General features: G+C 38.7%; 1 protein-coding gene across 1 annotated transcript in view; it reads left to right on the top strand.

Moving 5' to 3' along the window:
* HIBADH (3-hydroxyisobutyrate dehydrogenase) overlaps positions 1-20,925 on the top strand; it is an 82,270-nt gene extending 61,345 nt beyond the window's left edge. The window contains exons 5-8 of the mRNA XM_072328662.1: positions 5,022-5,155; positions 5,980-6,056; positions 13,066-13,222; positions 17,697-20,925. Coding sequence (XP_072184763.1) covers positions 5,022-5,155; positions 5,980-6,056; positions 13,066-13,222; positions 17,697-17,855 — 527 coding nt within the window. The 3' untranslated portion in view covers positions 17,856-20,925. The remainder of the gene's footprint in view (positions 1-5,021; positions 5,156-5,979; positions 6,057-13,065; positions 13,223-17,696) is intronic.
* Positions 20,926-21,335: the final 410 nt, after the last annotated feature.

Here is a 21,335-nt window from a genome sequence, read left to right as displayed (position 1 = left end):
TTCGGCAAAAAACCAAACTTTGGGTTGTTGCCTGTGCTGCGGCGGAGGGGCTTTGTGTGTGCGTGGTGCTCCGGTTGTGTGAGGCCGGGGTTACGTGCTGCTGGTCCCAGCTACACCACATCACCCCCAGCATGTGCGGAGCCATCCGTCTGTGTCACCGGCACCCCAGAGGACATCTGACATGGGCTAAGGAACAGAGACCGTGATCGCTTACAAACCAAACATGGCACGCTCTAAACCGATTGTGCACGGCAATCTTTTCGAGAAAGGACAACTAATTGAACATGATAAAGTGTAAAGTTAATTAACACCCTTAAATTTGTTGATTACTTTCACGGGATTATATTGTTCATTGAGTAGCAGCTTTCTGTCCCAGCTGTCGCCTTTTTAGCGAATGTCTCTGGTAAACAATAGAGACACCATAACAAGTCGTAAATGGTCCCTGTGACAGCAGCCCCTTGTGAGGCTGCATCTGTAGAAAATGATTAGAACAATTGCATTTTAAAGACGGCTCACATCGCAGCCCGGTCCCATCGGCCCTCTTCTTTATCTCTGGTGATGGCAGACTGGTTAAAACATTTAAGTTCTTTGGAGCAAATTAAGTGATTTACTGTGTTTCAGTTCTAAGGCAGCAGAATAGCTTCATAGCTCTACCTTTGGTGCTGATTTTTGTATTCGGGAGAGAAGTGCGATCCCTTGGAACAGTGGGGGGGTTGTTCTGTGTTTTTTCTGAGGTTGTTCTGTTTACTCTTTTCCTGGTAACAGATCAAGCCCGTCACACTTTGTCTATGAAGCAACGAGAAGGGAATGACGTTCTATTTATGTTTGATAAAATATGTCATTTCCAGTTGGTTATTTTACATTTATGGTATAATTTTAAATATCTTGCTTTTATTTCCAGTAAGGATTTGTAGCTGATGTTGCCCATACATGTTGATTGCCTGTACCTGCTGTTGCCGTTTAGTTGGTTTTTGATTTATACATGGAATGAAACAATAGTAACCTTTCTGGTTAATCTTTCCTTGTGTATTTTGGTTTAACTTCTTGCGATATGCAAAAGCCAAAATATTTCTCTTGAGCTGGCTGGTACTTAAGGACACTGCTTTGAGTCTATAAGCACGTACACACATATGCAGATACAGGCTTTCAAGTTCAGCCTAACTGTAGGAGAGCAAACACAACAAGAAACTGCTTGTTTGGGGAAACTATAGTCACTTGGGTTACACCACCTTAATTTTTTCTTGTTGACTATTACATCTATTTTGGGTCATAAGCCAGTTGCTGAAGTTACATCTTGCTCAGTACGCTGTATGTCGAATAGGCCATCGTTGAAATGGATGTTTGCCTTCTGAGCTTCTTCATGTTATAACCCTCATCCTTATCTTGTTCAGGGCAGCCAAGTGCTGCTGCATTCATGTTCAGCTTTGTCAACAGCAAAAGTTATTATCTGCAGGTGCAACACAACAGTGATCTACATGTCTTGGCATAGGAGAATGGTTGGTTGCTCTGTGTATTCAGCAGTGCTGCTCCACATCTAACGCACAGCTCTGCAGTTCCACTTCTTTTTAGCTTGTCTACATCCTCCTCTTCTTATGGAAATGTAACACAACTGAAACTAGAAGCAGATACACTCATGTGGAATCTTTGTTAAATTTCTTTTTTTTTAACAGTTTCTGTTCTTTATAATAAGCAAGCTGCTTGTAGACAAACTCCTCTTACTGATGTAGCTCTAGGGGTAGGGCCTTTGTTTTTGGTGCTGGAGGCATCCGTTGCAAATTACAAGACTGTTTCCAAGGTACTAAATATTGCAGGAGCTGTAATAAGCAAGGAAAAGTGGATATGGAAGTGCTTGGTGGCTGGAGAACCTATAGGCTGCCTGGCTGGGAGCCTATAACTTGAGATTGTCTGAATCCAAACTGTCTCAGGACAGCTGTGGCCAGTTGCTGCTGTCATATGAGGGCCCCTAAGCTTCTATTCACTTTTTCATATAAAACTGTGAACTTAAAAGCAGCTCTATGTCAGGTTCACTAGGCAATTCAGTGAGAACCTCATGGATTGCACTAATCCTTGCCCTGCAAGTGACTCAGGCAGATGTGACAGGATGTTTTAAGGAGCAGCTCTCTATTTACCTGTTCTCATTACAAGACATTAATCTTCCAGATTTTGTCCAAATCCTTTTGGTACCCAACTGGGAAGCCTGTCTCTAGGTGGGTATACATATCACAGACCTACTCTAGAACTTCTCACTGTGCTTTTTTCCCATATTCTTTGTGTGTGTGTGTGTGTGTGTGTGTGTGTGTGTGTGTGTGTGTGTGTGTGTGTGTGTGTGTCCCTCCCACTGGCTAGCTCTCTTATCTACAAACCTGTTCCTGTCAATTTATATCTCTGGGAAACACTCTGATAGTCTTATGATTTACTGACTCAGAGTTGAGCTCCTCTGTGCAATCTGCTGGCGTGACTTCCTTAGAGGATTCTGCACATGGGCTGGGGGGCTCTTAGAGTGAGGCCAAGCATAGGGCTGCAGCCATGGGCTCCTGCAGCCCTGCCTTGCAGAGGAGGAGGTCTTGCACGTGCTGCTTGCTAATACAGTTTCTCAGAAACTGCTCCCTGAGGACAAGAAGAAGCTCTCAGTATTTTGGAAAGAACAAATAGATCCTGAATGTGGACTTTTGACCCAGCATGGTACACAAAGCGCTATTTAAGGTGGTAAGAAATACTACAGAAGTCATGAGCTGCATAGGCTTTTGTTTTTAAAAGCAGAATTTTCCAAGCCTTTTGCATTATACAACAAATTGCTCTTTTTTTTTTTTTTTTCCTAGTTAGCTAATTTATTTTTTCTACTTGAAATGTAAGTGTTTGAACAAGTGAGAGAGTGCAGCTGTCAGAAGATTAACCAGCTGAAAACTATTGTCAGCATTAATTTTGCTCTAATAAATGACTCTCTGAAGCTATTTAGCAGTCTGTAATCTAGATACAAGGCTATTGACCTATGATGGATAGTACTGGATTTTGTTTGTAAGCTTTGACTTAAATTGTCTACTTAATTTGCTGCAGGTCAGATCACAGGATTAGTGGTAAAGGCCATTATGTGGTTTGAATAAAAATAGCTGGAGGAATGGAATGAAAATCATTGTGTTTATTAATGTAGCAATCTTTGCGGTCATGTACATAGTAAGTTGGTAGCCAACAAGATGACAGTGACCTGTTTGTGTTAGTTCTAAATCTATGCTTTGCTCTTTGCCAAGTTCTCAGGATTTGCCACATGAGTTGGCTGGGGAGGAGTTGTTTGAGTGAGATTAAGGACTGGCTGCAGATGAGGTATCTTAACAAGAGCAGAGAAGTCTTTACCACTGTCAATATTTCAGTGCAAAACTGCTTTTCTAGGAGCAGCGTGTTTCGTATATATCAGCTGAAAGCTTTGGGTCTCTGTTTTTCAAGACATTCCAGTTTGGGACTCCCCAGTACTGGAGTGAGCGCAGCAAAGGGCCACTAAGCTGATGAGGGGACTGGAGCATCTTTCATGCAAGGAGAAGCTTGGAGAACAAAAGGCTCAGGGGGGATGTTATTCAGGTATAGAAGTATCTGATGAGAGGGAGAGAGGCAGATCTTAGTTGTACCAGGACAAGAAATGAGTGCAAACAAAAATATATGAAATTCCCATTTTGGGAGTATGTTTTCATTTGTCACTGCACAACACCTAGCACAGTGCAGGGTGTTCCACTTACACCCTGGAAACTACTTCAATATAAGGATTGTTGTGGATGTGATGGCAGCTAGTTCATGAAAAAGAATTGTGAATCGTAGCTAGAGAACAGCCTGACTTATGTAGAAGCAGAATGGTCCGCCCCACAGAGGGAGAATAAACCATTTAACCTGGATGTTCTGTTTGCAAGTACACTGTTAACTAGTTTTATTTCAAATAAAACTGTTGTTTCATGTCAAAGGGGCCATAATCTGTGACTGAACATCCTAAAAGGCCAAAGCTTGATGCATAATGCAGAAAAATGTATACTGGTTACACTTTTTGCTGAAGTGAAAAACAGAGGGGAAGCTGATGTGTTTGGGGTAAATTTTCGTAGCAGCTCTACCAATTAAATCTGTTGGCGATGAGGAGATCAACATTATATGAGTAACTTGTATTAGAATTAGGCATCTTTTAATGAGTGAAATATTTCATGCAGATGCTAAATATCACATGGGAAAAAATAAAAAGAAAGTGCTTTTTTTGTGCTTAAGAATAATATGATCCAGAAATATGAGGTGTTTTTACTGACCTGTGGTAAAGATGGGATAGATTTTTTGGAATAAAACTGAGGATAGTGTGTTTGTACGTGTGTGTGCCTGTCAATCGTTTGATATTGGTTTTTCATAGTACTCCATATGACCGTGTATGTTTATTTATGTTATTTATATGATTGTTTTTATGTTTATGCATAGAAAGCTAATATAAGGTTTCTGTGACATAGCAGAACTTTGTTTCTAATTAGGAACGTGATAAACTGCGGAGTTTCAGAAGGCAAGCAGTAGGTTTCACATGTCTGTGACTTTTAGTTGTTCAGTTATCAGTCAGCAGGCATTGATAAAACTTAGCCCAGAGTTTGGAAAAGCTGATAAAACCAGAGTTAACTTTGAGCAACTGTTTGTTCATAGTCATGTCTGAAGAGCGGTTTGGCAATGCAGACATTTTATGTAGTGATGCACTTACAATTAATTTTATGGGGTGCAAAGTCACAGGAAGGGTTAGTTGTTTCTTCATATGAAACTATAAAAAGTCACATTACCCGTTTCCTGTAATTCTTACAAGTTGTTTGTCTGTCGTTATTGCTGAAGATGCAGCCTTCCTTAAGATGGCTTTATCTTCTCAAGTGTTTGAGAAATAAGATGTATGATCCTGTAAGTACTCAGACTATGTATACTTATTAAATGCATACATTTTACATCACCGGACCCTTACTGATCAGGTGAAGTTGTTAGGAATGTTTAAAAGTACTGATGTTAAATCCAATGTTGTCTTGATTCAGGTGTTGGAGCTGCTCGAGCTGGAAACCTTACTTTCATGGTTGGTGGAGTGGAACAGGAATTTGATGCTGCCAAAGAGTTGCTAGTATGCATGGGTTCCAATGTAGTCTACTGTGGAGAGGTTGGAACTGGACAGGTAATGGTGGAGCGTTAAGGGTTATCTCAGACCTTTGCTTTTGCTACTTTATTTTTCTTGAATGATATTCACTCTTGCATTCCAAAATGAAATGCCTTGTATTATGTTTTCTCACTTGTTTCCTTATTCTTCACCCATGATGAAATAGTATCTTGGCACCATTCTCCAGTATGTTGTATAGAATCACAGAATGGCCTGGGTTGAAAAGGACCACAACGATCATGTAGTTTCAACCCCCCTGCAATGTGCAGGGTCACCAAGCCAGACCAGGCTGCCCAGAGCCACATCCAGCCTGGCCTTGAATGCCTTCAGGGATGGAGCATCCACAGTCTCCTTGGGCAACCTGTTCCAGTGCATCACCACCCTCTGAGTGAAAAACTTCCTCCTCAGTTAGCTTAGAACCAGAATATCTGACTTGGTGCTTTTTCACATTGCCTTGTTAAATTATGCATGTTAAAGGATACGGATTTTTATTTTATTTCTTCTAAATTTAGGTTTACTGAATGTCCTGAAGGATGAAGAGCACCCATGTGCTATGTATACTAACCTACCTAATGTACTAAGAAAAAAATATTTCCTAGTCTCTAACCGTAGGGCATTTTTCACTGATGTGTTGTACTACTATACGTTTATGTTTACTGATGCTACCTTTTGAGAAGAGCTGTCTGAGCATGTTTAATCAAAACTATCCCCCATGTAGTTAAAAAAATCCCTGTGTATTACTTATGCATAAATGTAATGCATTTTCATTAGAAAATGCAAAACAAAAAAAAAAAAAAAAAAAAAAAAAAAAAAAACTAATTGACTGATAATCTTCTTTTCAGGCTGCAAAAATTTGTAACAACATGCTTTTGGCCATCAGTATGATTGGAACTGCTGAGACTATGAATCTTGGAATCAGGTTTGTTTGATTTTTGTATTGGATTGAAGGTGTTTTCTCTGTGTTCACAGACTTGTGTTTTACAGTTGACTTTTGCTGAGACAGTGATAATTGGATGGCATAGAAAATCTTTTGCCAGAAATTCTCTTATAAAAGCCATTAGCATGCTAAAGGTATTATTTAGCTAAGGTAGGGCTCTTCAGAACAGGAATGTTCTCTTGTATTGACTGTAAAGGTTGTTACATTCTGCATCTAAAGATAAGACTTTATTTATTCTGTTGGAGCACTTTATACAATAATGTTTGTCTTACATTACGTGCATAGGGGGTAATATAGAGATAGATATCAGATTCTAAGTGCGTTGTATTCTGAATATTATTTTCTCACATGACTCCATGTTGGCTTTGTTTACCTTTGTGAAATCTTCCAAAATGCATTGTCAAGTAAAAGTTCTAATGCAGTGCATGTGTCAGGTTAAGATCAGCGCATAAAAAAATAACCTTTCTGTCAGAGTTTGTCACTGTGGTTTGACCTAATTGCCAAAACTAATGCTTTGTCAAAGAGCTGGAGTGTGTTCCACTCTGCTCTTTTCAATGCTAAAAGCACCATTTCATTTCTAGCAGGTGATACATTTGACTTGTAAGAGGCAGTATATTCAAACAAAATGATTTTTCCTCTCCAGTTGTAACCAATTTATTTTTCCTGTTGTGTTTGAAATTTTTTAGATACAGTGAGTGCAGGCACCGCTTTAGTACTAAAGTATTTGGACCTTCCTAAATTCTCTTGGCCAGATCTAAAACATTTGCAAATTTATCTGCAGTTCTGTGTTTGAAGAGATTATCTTCCAATTGTGTATCTTTTAAGGGCTCTTCATGAATTATTCATCTCACAGTTGCATCCTTCCAGTTGGTCTGCTAAAACTACAGAAAGTGTAGATGCTTATCAACTGGGCTTTAGACCGTGTGCTCATGTGGATTTGCTGCACTATAAAAACAACAAGAGGGCATCAAATGCTTAAATAAATAAAAAAGAACACCTACGTATGCACACATACACGAGGCAGCGTAATGGATTCACATTTCCTCTTAATTACCATATCAAGATGCAGTTGTTTTATTGAATTGCCCTTGTCTCAGATGTTAGACTATCTTGACCTATTAAGTTGTCATGTTGTAATTGAGATAAAAGAGGAATTTGCTTTGCATCAGTGCTAATTGGTTTATCAATATCGTGTACCATTTACATTTTAAAATTGAGAGTCTGTAAGATACAGAGGCACGTCTGTATCAAGCCATAATAAAAACGGTGGCATTGTATACAACTGTTGTAATTCAGTATGGTGTAAAGCTTTCATCATGTTCTGGTTTAAGTCATGCTTCGCTTAATAAAGCATATGCAACTGAATTTTCTTTTTTTTTTTTTTTTGTATTTATAGGAATTACTATGTCTAAAATTAAAAATAAAGTCAAAAGCTTTGGAACACGGGTATTCTGGGCAGGTAATCTGTGCACAGAACAAACGGATGCCTGCAGCCACTGTAGTAAGATTTCTAGAATTTTCATATTTCATTTTATTGGTTCCCATTGAAAATTTTGGCTCAATTTGTATTCAGTGTTTGTGAGCAAAAATCCATTATTGAGGCGACGATATACTGACCTTCCTTGCTTACAGTGATGGCAGTCAAGAAGGAACTGTAGCTATTGTAGAAGAAACCTGCTGATTATAACCTGAATAATATGAAAAGCCTATATGAAACCTCGTGTGATATTTGGACTAAATGAGATTAAGACGTATGCAGTAATGTAAAGCAATTCAGGACCCTTGCACTGATCTTAATGTGCTGTGAATTAAACCCTGGAGAAGACTTTTGTATACCAGTAGAATAAGAGCTTTCCACTCTGGGTGCGTACAGATTTCCAACATGCAAGTTTCGGTTTTCTAATTGAGAAAAGTTTTCAGTTAATATTAAATGGGTTAGTTGTTTGTGTGGGTTGTTTCTTCAAGTATAAAGCTTTAAGGATGAGTGGACTACATAGCGAGAAATGGTTTGACTACTTGGAGAGAGTTGGAAGGTGAACTGATAAGGAAAATCGACCTAATAATGGTAAAAGACTCTGGAAACCTCAAGATACCCTTGGAGTAGAAACCATGGAGCTCATACGTATTGTTGACGTTTAGACAGAATATAAAATCTTTGTGTCATGCATCGTGTATATTTGCTGGATTGTTCTAGTCTTGAGTTTTAAGGACTTTGGATAATCATCTATTCAAAATATCACTGACTGAACTAGATGTAACTATAGTTATTATAGTCGTGTTATAGTACCTTTCAGAAATCAATATGTTCTGGCTTCAAAACAGCGTGGCATTATTAATAAACCACTTCTCTATTGTTTTCATTAACCACGTGGCCTCACTTTTCACTTGATTCATTTCAGATTTTTAAATTACGTTTGTTATTGTTTTATTTATATTTGAAATTAGAGAATTTTTCCATACTTCATTGTAAATAGCAAATAGAATCTTGTCCAAGGGAAGGAAAATTGTCATTAGTGAACAAAAAATCCCCATAAGCACCCAGAGAAACAGGTGATATTGCTACATAATTGTTTCTTTTATATTTACTCGCCTTTATACTTTACTCAACATCATCCTCCTTTACTAATGTAGATGTCCACTTTCATTGGAAGTTATTGGATTTGGATTCCATAAGTAATATTAAAAAAAATTCAGTCTGAGTTCTGACTGTTGAAGTATCTTTTTTATGTTTCCACTAATTTCATTATGCCTTATGAATGTTGCCATTAAAAGTTACTGACACTGTGGCAGTCATTCTGGAAATGAATTTACATTTTCCTTTGCATTATTGTTTTTCTAGCACAATAGTGACACTCCTCAGGAGAAAAATTTCTCATAAGTAGATTTTACTATATGGTTTTATTGATGATAGAATCATAGAATTGCTCAGGTTGGAAAAGACCTTCAAGATATCGAGCCCAACCACAACCAAACCATACTACCCCAACTCTAACAACCCTCTGTTAAATCATGTCCCTGAGCACTGCATCCAGATGGTTTTTAAACACATTCAGTAATGTGCATATCTCAAAATGCCATAGTGAATGGCTGTGTCAAATCAATGCACAGAACATGTGTAAGCTTCACAAATAAAAAATAAAAACATTAGTTGTTACTATTTGCAGCCAGAGACTAGTTTTCTTTTTCTCATTGATGTCAGTTACTGAGCTCTGAGTTCCAGTGTGGCAGTGTCTAATACTAGCAATGTAAGCCTTAGAAATGAGTTATTGATGATAACAAGTTTGTGTTTGGGTCAGATGGAAGCAGCTGCTCATCAAACAGTGCTTAGTCCCATCAAAGACTCAGGGAAGGGCTTCTCTGCTGACACAAGATAGTACAAGCTAGTTTATTGGGGTTGGGATACAAAGGGCCATGACAGCAGTAAGTGGTCTTTAGTACTGCAGAATCACTGTTGGGCTTCTAACAGCAGAGGAAGTCCTCTCCACTAGAAGGAACTACTGTGGTACTCAGATTTCTGTCAAAAGACTGCTGCTTCCTTAGCAATTGTACTGTATATTAGTTTGTGCCTCCTCGCTTTTATAGATCTATCAAGAGCGAAGGCAGTTAAAGAACTTTGCCATCTGTTGCCAAGCCTCCAGATCTGGTTTTAGTGAGCATCCTTGAGCTGTAGATGAGAAATGGGAGCAGAAATGGGAGTCAGCAGCATAGGGAGGCCTGTGCACCAGCCTGAGGCATGCGGTCCTGAGTGCATTCCCATCACAAATTTTAGAAAGAAGGCCTTAAAACTGAATTCCCCTGAGAACTCTGTGTCTCTGCTGTCTTCATCTAAGTCTTCTGCAGGTTACTAATGAAGCTTCAGAGCACTTACCTTGTTTGAAACACCGATAGCATGATCAGTTTTAGCTGTGGTAGAAAGGTCATAAGGTTCCATTTGAATATTTTGCAACTTGATATGGTATTTATCCCAAGCACCTTGAGATGTGAATCTCTCAACAGTTCAGCTACTTCAGTTGTTATACCATGAAATAAGACCGGGGCATTTATTTTTGTTCTTCTCTATGAAATATCTTGTGAGTTTCTCTGCTTGTTCCAGACTGAACTCCTAGAGGTATGTGTGAAAAATGCAGTGTGTTATTTTGTCAGAGCTCAGTATAAACTTAAATACTGAGCAGTGGCTCAAAGGGATTCTGCTTGAACCTTTATTTTGTTTGTTTGTTTTTGTGCTCATTGCGTAGTTTCTGCTCTTCATTTCATTAGGAATGTTACTGAAGAGGCCGTAATTTGAGGCAATTAAGTGTTTTTGTGCTCTATTAGAAGTGCAGTTAATACAATGACTTCTTTTCTGCTTGTAAGGGAGAAGAATATTTTGGTAATTGTAAATTCACATGCGCAAGCACAAGCTCTTGCCACATCCAATGGCAAGTTGTTATGGGGACTGGCAGACTGTCATCATTTTGATAGCTTGAGCAGTATATCTCCTGAACAGCAATGGAGCTCTTATGCAGAGAGTATCATATGTTCCCAGCCAATTTACAGGGAAACAGCAATAACATTTTATCATGGTTGAGAGCCCAGTAGCTGCTTCCTATTAAACTTGCCCTTTCAGATACCTGTCTCGGATTAATTTGTTGATTTCAAATGGAAACTCAGTCTTCTCCACTGAAGCATGACTTTCTAGGATAGACTCTCACTGAATGACAATTACTGTATATTCTAGCTAGTTTCAGACCATTACAAGCCTTGGGCACAGTGGAAGACAGAGGACTTCTTCGGTAACTGATTTTAATATGTCTAATTTTAACTGTCAGTTATATATGCACCACTGGATGAATCCTCAGAAAGATGAAATGCAAAGCACTTCTAACTTGCTCTTATTAATGATACACTTGCTGCAAAGGAGGAAAAAAAAAAAAAAATAGGTTCAGGTCTCCTGTAGAGAATCTGCATGATGTTTTAGGAGCAGCGGAGTTTGAAGGAGCAGGGATTTAAACTGACAGTGTCTGCCTTTTTCCTTTGCTAGAGCAAAAAAGATGCCGGATGTAATGCAGGCGGTATTTTACATATCTGGATGACACACAGTTATCTTTTAAAATGTATTTTCACAGAGAGGCTGTTGGTATACTGTGAGGAGAGCACTTTTGGGAAGGGTTATATACATTTGGAAGTGATAGGTCCTCTGCCTTGCAGTGTACTCGTAGCTGTAATTACAGATCTCTGCATGCAACTAGATGTGGCACAAGCAGGCACTGCACCGCTAAAAATACTGATCTGAGTGTAAGAAAGATAAGGAAACAAACAAACCAAGAGATTTGTTTTGGCCAAAAAGCAGCTTCTTTGTGCTTGAAAGCTGCTCAGGCACTGTGTGCTCCCACTGTATTTGGGGTTTTTTTGGTTGGTTGGTTTGGTTCAGTTTTGTTTGGTTTTGGTTATTTTAAATGGCAACGATTAAGGTCTTTATTTTGAGAGGCTCTTGATGAAGATTTTGATACGCTATACAGGATAAAAGTACAATTAAAATACTGTGAGGACATATTGGTGCTGGAAAATATGCTTTTGTAAAAACAAAAAGCAATTGAAAGGTTTCAGAGGACTTCAGTAAATGAGGAGGAGGATAAAGCCCAGTCCCAGGGGCTGGTGCAGCAAGCCATAAATAAGGCTGCACAGCAGTGATGCTAAAAAGGTACCTTTGCAGTACAGAAAGTGAGCTTGCTTTGCATAAGGAAAATAGAATCACAGAGACGTGTGCTGTTGTGGGAACAAGAAGCATATTGCAGAGATCGCTGCCTGAAACATCGTTTTTCAAATCTTAAAATCCTATTGGAAAAAATAGACCTAAATTTAGGAACTGTTCCACTGCTAATGAGATTTAATCACCTAAAAATTAAAACCTAGAGAGTTGCAGGGCCTGGAAGTGGTGTTAGGATTCCCCTGACTGTGGAGATCTGCAAAATGTCTGTGGTAAAAGCTAATGGAAGGTCCTGTGTAAAGGCTGAAGTTCCTCTGGAATTTTGTGGGCAAGTTTTTTCTTTTTAACCTGTTTTCTTGTCCCTGGCCAAGGGGGTTGTGATATAACCATTTTAAAATGTCCTTTTCTCATCTTTGATTGTTACTGGAATTAATTGCCTTGATTTCTTTCTTGTATGACTGTAACTGACCATTTCCACAGGATCAGATACACTACTGTCGATTAGTGTTGGTGTAAATGTAACTGGAGTAAAATTTACATTTGCAACTTGATATCAGCATCAATACAAATTGATAAAACAGTTAATTTTCTAAAATATTAAAATTCTTTCAGTCTCCACTGAGCAGCAGTTTATGCCATCAGCTCTATTTTAGAACAAATGGAACCATTCTAGAACAAATTTTCTACTTGGACAAGCTTTGTTTTATCAGGATCAGTAACCTTATCAACAGTTGACCCGGAACTATGATGTATGTTTGTGAATAGATAGCATATGTCACAGTAAGAGGCAGACTTGCTTCATAAGCACGAGTATGTAATGAAGATTAAGTAACAGCAAAGCAAAATACAGATGTATACAATAGTAATATATATATATTTAGAAATATATCAGGTTTGGTTCTTGCTTTTCAATTATTTGCTTTGTTTAGCTTTAGATAATACAATTTTGTTATGAAGAACAGGTATGTGGTCTAGTCACTGGCAGAACACAATGCCTTATAACAATTAGAATGGAGCTGCACCTCTGAGAGGACCTTTATTTTGATTGCACTTTCAGAATTGCTAGGTTGGAGGCACTTTGCTTAGTGCCAAGGAAAAAAAGCTCTGCAAACCTACTGCTTAAAGGGTGGATTGATGGTCTTTAATCTAAAATACAGCTCCTCTACCCCCAATATCAATACTGTGTCATTTTTCATGGCTTATAGTAAAGGGAGAGAAATGATGGCAGAGTCCTAAAATATAAAACAAGTCACCCATGTCTTGCGCATTTTGACATTAACAGTTCTCTTCCTTGACCTTTGACAGATTAGGGCTTGACCCAAAGCTGCTGGCCAAAATTCTAAATATGAGCTCGGGTCGCTGTTGGTCAAGCGATACGTACAACCCTGTTCCTGGAGTGATGGAAGGAGTACCATCTGCTAATAATTATCAAGGTGGCTTTGGAACAACGCTCATGGCTAAGGTATGGAATACTTGCATGTAAAGTTGTAGTTGCTTGTTCTCTGGGCTTCTAGCAAGCATTCTTAATGAAAAATTGTGATTACAAGGGAATGTGTGGCCATTGAGAGAAGGGATTGCAACCTATTACTATAACTCTGAATTAATAAGTAGCGTAGGGGACTTTAATCTCCAGCCTCTTCCTAGCTATTGTTACTGAAAAGCCACTCAATGAGATAATACGCACTTTCTCAGTTCTGAGTTGCCCTAGAGCTCCTGATGGACTTGAGTGTATGGCAAGTGCTCAGCAAACCTTTTAGGTGGCTCTGGAACTTAAGAGCCTCAGCTCAAGTTCAGGAAAACCCCACTGAACAAATTAGTTGCACATAATGACAAAAGCATCTAAAACTTCTGGCCTAATGTCTTCCAGATACCTTATGCTGTGCTACCACAAATGCCTTCTAGCATCCCCTTCCTTGCTGAGCCAGTTCCTAAGGTGTTTGCCTGAGATTATGTGGAATGCATAATGAAGACAGGCTTCAGCCTCTGCGGGCTGATTTTCTACAGGTGCCTGTGCACATGTGCTGTGACCTCTCTTGAATTGTCATTGGTGACGACAAATATAATACTTCTTAGAAGTAATAACCCAGTGATTTAAATTACTTGTCTGCAAAGTGAGACATCTGGGTTTTAGGTCCTTCTCAGCACAAAGAAGTTGTAACTTACAGCTATCCCATCCCAGGAGGATACACTTAACTGACACACTTAGCTGTTTGAGGAAAAGTATGGTCCTGAGTCACTCTGTGGTCAGGAAAGCAAAGCCCTTGGAGGGCAGAGGAAAGTAGGCAAGGAGGTCAGGGCTGTGCATCATGCTGATGAGGACACAGTTGGAGGGAGGAACTGTAGGACGCTGACTTTTGAACTTCTTTTGCTTTTACACAATGATTGCCTACGATGAATTACAAAAACGGCCCCGGAAGAGAACTCTGATCTCATCCCTGGATGGCTGGTGTGCAGTATTTTAAGTTTATGCAACAACAGCCAGCAGCTTTCATTTCTTTGAGGGATGTGTTAAAATACTGGAAAGCAGTAGCTTTTACGTCATGTTCATGTCTTTAGACACAGGAGGCAAGAAGACATTATTAAAATTCCTGATTTATAAAATGATTCATATTATGCATTTGAATTTGGCCAGGGTTATTGATTGGAGATAAGCAATCTGGTCCTGGCACTGCCTCAAAGCTCTTGTTTCTATCACATGCAGCTTTCAAACTGTGTTCTGCCTGTTGTGCATTGCTTCACGCTGGAATCCCTATTCTTGTGATTCTTAACTGTTACTCTTGTCTTGAATAACCTCATAATATAAATGGGATGGGCCATATTCCCATCCGTTTTAACTTTCTGTGTAAATGGTGAATTTTTTCACCCTTTTGTTCTGCTTCTAAGAGGGACCTTTGTCTAAGATCTTCATGGAAGGAACAGCAGCTTGCCTTGTGCTTGTTGAAATTGTCAGCTTTTGGTTAAAGTATTATCAACACATAAGAGGATTGTTTCTCAGAGATTTTTAATTGCTCTTCACCTCTTCTGATGCCTCATCTGCCTATCTTGTCTACTAGACAGCCTATAGGCTGCCTCGGTAAGGAGGAAAGACAATAAATTCCTTTCGTGCCTCTTCAGTATCGATAGAAAATTACTTGAATGAGTAAGGAGCCAAGAGAAAGCTGATCACGTCTGTGATATTAAATGGTGAAGTAGTGGCCAGTTTTGAGACACTGATCCTTAGTTTGTCAGGGGACTTCTGTGATCCCTTACCTCTTGGTGCGTGATAGATCATGTAGTATATAAGTTATTTGAGCTGGGTACTCTTATCTGGGACGTACAAAGCATACTTTTGCTGCTTACAAGAAGCAAAACGCAACTATATTCACAGCATGGTTACTGATTAAATGTTGTCCTTGAATCCTGAGAAAAGCAAGATTCGTATCCTAGTGTTCATGACTGCTTGTGCTTTATTCCAAATGGCAGAGATTCATTTACATCTGCTCCAAAATAAGTCTAAGGAACCACATCTTTCTACAGTGACCATTTTTTTTTGTGGATCTTTTTGTTGTTGTTATTTGTTTTAACTTCTTAAAAATACATTTGCAGCTGTCTCCTGAAAGAGAATTGTTCCCCTTTTCCAAGCTGAGAAAAAGTGAACAGAATAGTTGGTACAGTAAGACATCTGCAAGATTCTATCAGCTTCATAGAGTATGAGAGGAGCCGTAAATTATGCTCTGATTTTCACTTTTTCAGAAAGGTCAGCAAAAAGACAAGTTTCCTTTCGAGCTCTTTTGTGCTATTTCACTCAAGGAAGCTCCAACTTTGGGAGAAAAGGCGCAAAATCTTTTACAACCTAAAGCTAAAGATAAGCTTTATATACAGTCTGTGCTTTTATTCCTTCAGAGTTCCAATTAATAGAATGAAATTTAAAAAACAAACAAACAGAAACCCCTGGGACCTTCCTGACTTTGGAGTCAGGAGTCCTGGTTGAAGTAAATGTTGAGATGCTATCTAACATTTCAGCCATCTTGGAGCCCAGGTTTCATTGTGAAAGCAAACAGACCTGCTTTATAAAATTGTCCTTGTGCTAGCAGTCTGTTCAGAATTATCAGGGACTGCTTTTATGCAAACCCCTTCAGAGAATAATAGACCACTACTACTGAAACTAAGGGCCTTCATTAGTTTGGAGCAGGATGATTTTGCTGTTCTACCATTACATGAAGTGATACAAGTTTTTTTGAATGAAGTGGACAACATGGCAACAGATTTCACAAAGAGGGGCTGGAGGAGGTTAGGATTATAGCATGGAATATCTTACTGTAAGTTAGGCTGAAGTCACTGTTCTTAGACTTAGGTCATCAGTCATTGCTAGGCAAAAAAGGAATGATCTGCAGTGATGCAGACGAGGAATCTTATCTGAATCCTGTGGCATGTGATACGTATGTTTTTCCCATTTCCCTAGATCTTGAAGTCATTCAAGGGTAATAGGAAGAGTAACTATAATTCTGATTTGTATCAGAATGACCTTTATAGAGCCGATTTACAGATCGAAGTGACATTTAGAGAATAGAGTAAGATCTTGAATTTCCTTGTGCTAATTCAAATACAGACGCACAGAAAGTAAAGACCTGTCTTGTAAGTCATTCTTGAGAAGCCAGAAGTGCTCTCAGCAGTACTGCAGTCTCTCAGTTCTTCTTATTTGTCATAAATATATATATTTTTTTAAATTAAACCCACTGAAAGTGCAAATTCTATGAGCTACCACAGTCTTGGATGAACAGCAAATCTCGTCACATGCTGGTAACGGTGAAGAAGTATCTCTGAAGCTTTCTTAAAATGTAGACCTCATAATTAAGTTCTGTTCTCTTGCAATACCTTAGAAAGGCAACCTTGAGAGCAGGCGTTACTGTCATACTTAGAAAGAGATCTATTTCTATATCCAGGCCCTTGTTAGCTGTTCTTTCTTCAGTGAGCTTCATGTCTGATTCAGCTTAAAATTCAAGACGTCCTCCAGCCTGACTCGTCATTTCTGTCCAGCATGCATGAAGCTGATTTTTTCTGACTAACTATAGTCAGTCATCGTGCTGCTACTTGCCTTTCATTTTTCTCCTGTTTATTTTGGATTATAGCTGTAGTTGACCGAATGCTTTTGGAGGACAGGATCTCAAATCATTCTTCTTGACGACCTCATTTTTTGCCTGAAACTTGGTGCTTAAAAATGCAGTTGAATTATTCTCTATATCCCTTCATCTTCGCTCATTACAGAAAACATCAAGTTGTTGCAAAACCAGGACAGTTCCCCAGGGAATTCCTTAATACAGCCTTTCAGTGAGACTGCAAACCATTTATATTCACAAAGTGGCTCACACCTATCATTCTTTCATTAATTGCACGGTGGTCACATTACAGTAAATGTAAGTTAGATCACAGGCTTTTATTTTGTTGCTGTTCAAATACCTCCATCTTTGTTTTTAACCTGTTTTTCGCAAGAAAAATGTCCTCTCACTCAACTAATATGAAAAGTATGTGAAATACTTAAGTGAATACCTAGAGGAATCTTAGTTTTGGAGATAATGTAGTAAAGTGGAGTGAAAAAAAAAGTCAGAGTCTTGCTGTCAGGTTGCACAATGATCAAGAAAATTCCCTCTGTCCTGACGGAAGCTGTCTTCCTTGCAGAGCTGTATGTAAGTTGGGTTTTTGGACTGGGTTTTTTTTCTTTTGTTTTGTTTTCCTATTGAGTAACATTTTGTTACCGTTTTCAAAATGAAAAACTGAACAGACTTCTTTCTTTTAGGACTGAAATCTCATATGGTAGACTTCTCTTAACAATGAAAGTCATTTAACATATTGTATATACATGGCTATTGATAATCTTGACACTTTCTTCTTGACTTTTTCTCTTTTCCTTTCCTTCCCTTCTTTCTCTCTGCCCGCTTCCTTCCTCTCCTTCCTCACAGGATCTCGGCCTGGCCCAGATTTCTGCCACCAACACGAAGACACCAGTTCCTTTGGGATCCCAGGCGCATCAGATCTACAGGATGATGTGTGCAAAAGGCTATGCCCTGAAAGACTTCTCGGCTGTGTTCCAGTTTTTACGTGAGGAGGAAAACTTGTGAGCAGTCCTTTGGCAATGAACACAATAACAAACCACATTATTATTTTTTTTTTTTTATCCTTACAGCTCATTTGAGAAATATATGGGTTTAATGAAATACTGTGCATACTGATCTCATACAGACTAATCATCTTTGGTTGTCTAAATCACAGCAAACTCCGGGACTTCATCAATCCTTGATAAAGTGAGCCAGAGGAAGGGGTTGTTTGGCAACAACCAATCACAGCCAGCCAGTGATTTCATTTTATAAGAACCATCAAAAGTCTTTTTTTTTTTTCACTAGATGCAATAAATAAATAAATATTTTTTTAAAAAATTAAACACTTAATTGTTTGCATATAAAATAATTTACGTTATGGCTGCAAACTTAGGTGAATCTTGAGCAGTTATACAGTGATTTAATGATATATAGCGATCTACCCAAATTAAAAGTGAATTCTGTATGCAAAAAGGGAAGAGTTGTTTTTTTTTTCAATGAAGAAACACAGTGTGAGATGGATTTTATTATTTTTTTCTTGGACCTGCTAGCCTTGCATTGATAAGTAGTGAATTTTTCCTGGGGTTCAGGTTGCAGATTAAGTTTATAGGCACATGTTACTAAGTGGAGAGCTGTTACAGCATGTTTGCCTGATAGACTTAGTTAAAATAACATGGTATGCGTGTCTCTCCTGTAAAACTCTGTTACTGTATTTTGCTAACCCAGTTTTATATTTTCTTGTATTCTGTCACACATTTTCTGTCACACATTTTCAGAGCCCAAAAACAGCACTTTCCAGAAGTTCTAACCAAGTGTGCATTTGCTTTAGGCGACTACTGCAGTACTATAAACCTAAACAAACCCCATTATTTTGAAAAGAAATAAAAATCTATGCTGGTAAATACTTGCTCCATGATTATTTGCTTTTAGTTTTGATGCAATCTTGCACACACACAATTCACTAAAAAGGTACTGAGCGGTCTTATATTTTAATTTGCTTGGGTTTTTACAAATTATCTTGCAATAACAGGCTTTTGAAGAACTCTTGACTGTGTGATGCATCCAGTAGTATGTTTGCCTATGTATTACCTTAACCGTTCACTGCTTCTGACAAAATACAGGTGTAAACTTAAATTTACAAATGTAAGTACTCACATCCATACTGACTCACAGGTTCCAGGCTCAATCCATGGTCAATTATGCATTTACATTCCAATTTTGGTCCTGTGACAGATCCTTTTATACACGCACATTCAAGTAAGAAAATTGCGTGGTTGAATTAGCTTAATTCAGCATCTTCAGAGAGCTTGAACATTACGTTTTAACCTGTTGGTAACATTATATAAAGTCATTAAACTACTGATTGATCTGGTCTCCTTCCAGTTTGCTTTGAAGACTATGATGTCCCAGGTTATTCAGAGCTTTGGGGCTCATTAATACTGTATGAGTCAAAGACTACCAGGAGCAATCTGACTTTTTAATAGTTGTTCTTCTCTCATTTGATAAAACTATTGATTTCGTTCATTCTTTGAAATCAGACACAAAACTATCTGCAATAAAAACTATTAAAATGTCCAAGTCAACTGTGTGAGTGCTGGAAAATGCACAAATGTGGAACCACTGTTAGAGGTGTGTGGTTCAACCTTTGACTACAAGATCACATAGAGGTCCTTTTGTTTTCCTGTGGCATTCCTGAGTCACACAACACAAAGGATGGACCCGGTCTCATAATAAATTTGAGACTACAGGGATGTTTTTGCTGATAGGATCCTTGTTCATTTGGTAGTTTTACAATGAATGAGATATTAAATGGTAGGAGAGGGAGGCCTGGTTAAGTCTCCTCTGTATTTGACTTGGAGACCTGTCTGGTAGCAGGATTGCTGAGGATTTCTGCTTGGTGCATCCTTCTAGTGTCCAGCCCAGCCTGGAGCAGCAGTTTCTATCAATGTGTTTGCTTGCAGGAAGCATAATCATTTGCTTTCTCAATATGGTACATGCACATATAAATGTTAGGAGCCATAAGGAACAGGAATATGTTCAGTGAGACAGAGCCTTTGAAAAATTTAGTTTCTGGAATTGTAAAGTCTTTGTTAAGCATGTAAAAAACTTTGATTTATTTCTATGTTTCTCCTGAAGGCTTGTAACTCAAACTTCTTGGGGTCCATTTCTCCTCTCCTACAACCTCTGATCAAACTTTGAATTCCTACTCTGAAGCTCACGTTGGAGTAGAGACTGCCAGAATGCTCTATTGGCAAACCAACAAAACTGGTCTGTTTTCTGGTCTGTTTCTTAGAGGGGGATTTTGGCTGAAATTAAAAACAAAAACCAAACCAAACAAAAGCCAGCTTCAGGGCAGACAGCCAGCATGTAAAATGTTAGACTAGGCAGTTACTTTGGCAAAGTTAGAAACAACTTTTAACATAAATCTTACTATGGAAGGTGCCTTGAAACTTTTAATAATGTCCAATACCTGAAGCCAGTAATACAATTTCTGGTAGAACACACATATTTTTCTTAATTCTGCAGGGGAATACTGTATTACTGGATACATATAATGGTGGTGGTATTCACGCTGGCTACATCTATTATTGCATCTGCCTGTGTGTTTAATGCATCTTTTGCTCTGCATGGGGTATACTTCTGGCCTATGGAAATTAAGCAAGTACTAAAACTGTTGTCACTGCCAGAACCAGGTGTTGAAAACAGCAATTTATTGAGCTGAACAGAAAGACGGTGAAATTGGTTAAATTTCTACACTAATTACTTCCCAGTGCATACACACAAATTAGGTACAGCAAATTAGCTGCATATATTCTAAATGTCCCAAAGGGAAACTTGAGGTAACTTCTTTTAAAATTGTTTTGAATGTTAAACTAGCCCTCCCATCATGCTTACTTTGGAAGTTCACCTATATCAGATGCATTTACTGACTAGCAGGAAAACACTGTCAACCAATAAAAGTAGTGATGGTTTAATATATATTTATATACCTAAGCAGCCTTCTCTCTTGTATGATTCAGTATAACCCATCTTAAGCAACTGTTTTTGGTGGTCGTGTAACAGAGGAGGCCTTCTATTAAAACTGCTGAGTATGATGTTGCTTTAACTTTATTTATGGCTCTTAACAAGCCTCAGGTGGAAGAAGAGGCATTCTGACCAAGTAAAAGTATTATGCATGATAGTCTGGCTCTGGTTTAATCAATGGGAATGTTGCCATTAGCTACAATCTTGCCAGGATTTCATAGCATTTTTTGAATGGCTGTGTGATTCCAATGCAGTTGTGGCCAAGATGCAGCTTCAGGGCATCTTTCAGGCAGGGATGGTGCCACATTTCAGGCATCAGGATTCTGAGAAGCTGGGGTGCTGGCTGCAAAAGGAAGGAGCCAGCAGGAGCTGCTGGAGGTGATATTGCCAGTCTTGTCCCAGCCTTGTCCTGCAGCAGATGATGAAGCTGCTGAGGGCACAGAACAACTGTTGTTGCTTCCAGCCTGAGGACAGAGCAGC

The sequence above is a fragment of the Excalfactoria chinensis genome, chromosome 2 (genome assembly GCF_039878825.1).
Source record: "Excalfactoria chinensis isolate bCotChi1 chromosome 2, bCotChi1.hap2, whole genome shotgun sequence".
Taxonomy (NCBI): domain Eukaryota; kingdom Metazoa; phylum Chordata; class Aves; order Galliformes; family Phasianidae; genus Excalfactoria; species Excalfactoria chinensis.
Note: the sequence above shows the minus strand (reverse complement) of the source record. Positions and strands in the feature narration are given on the sequence as shown.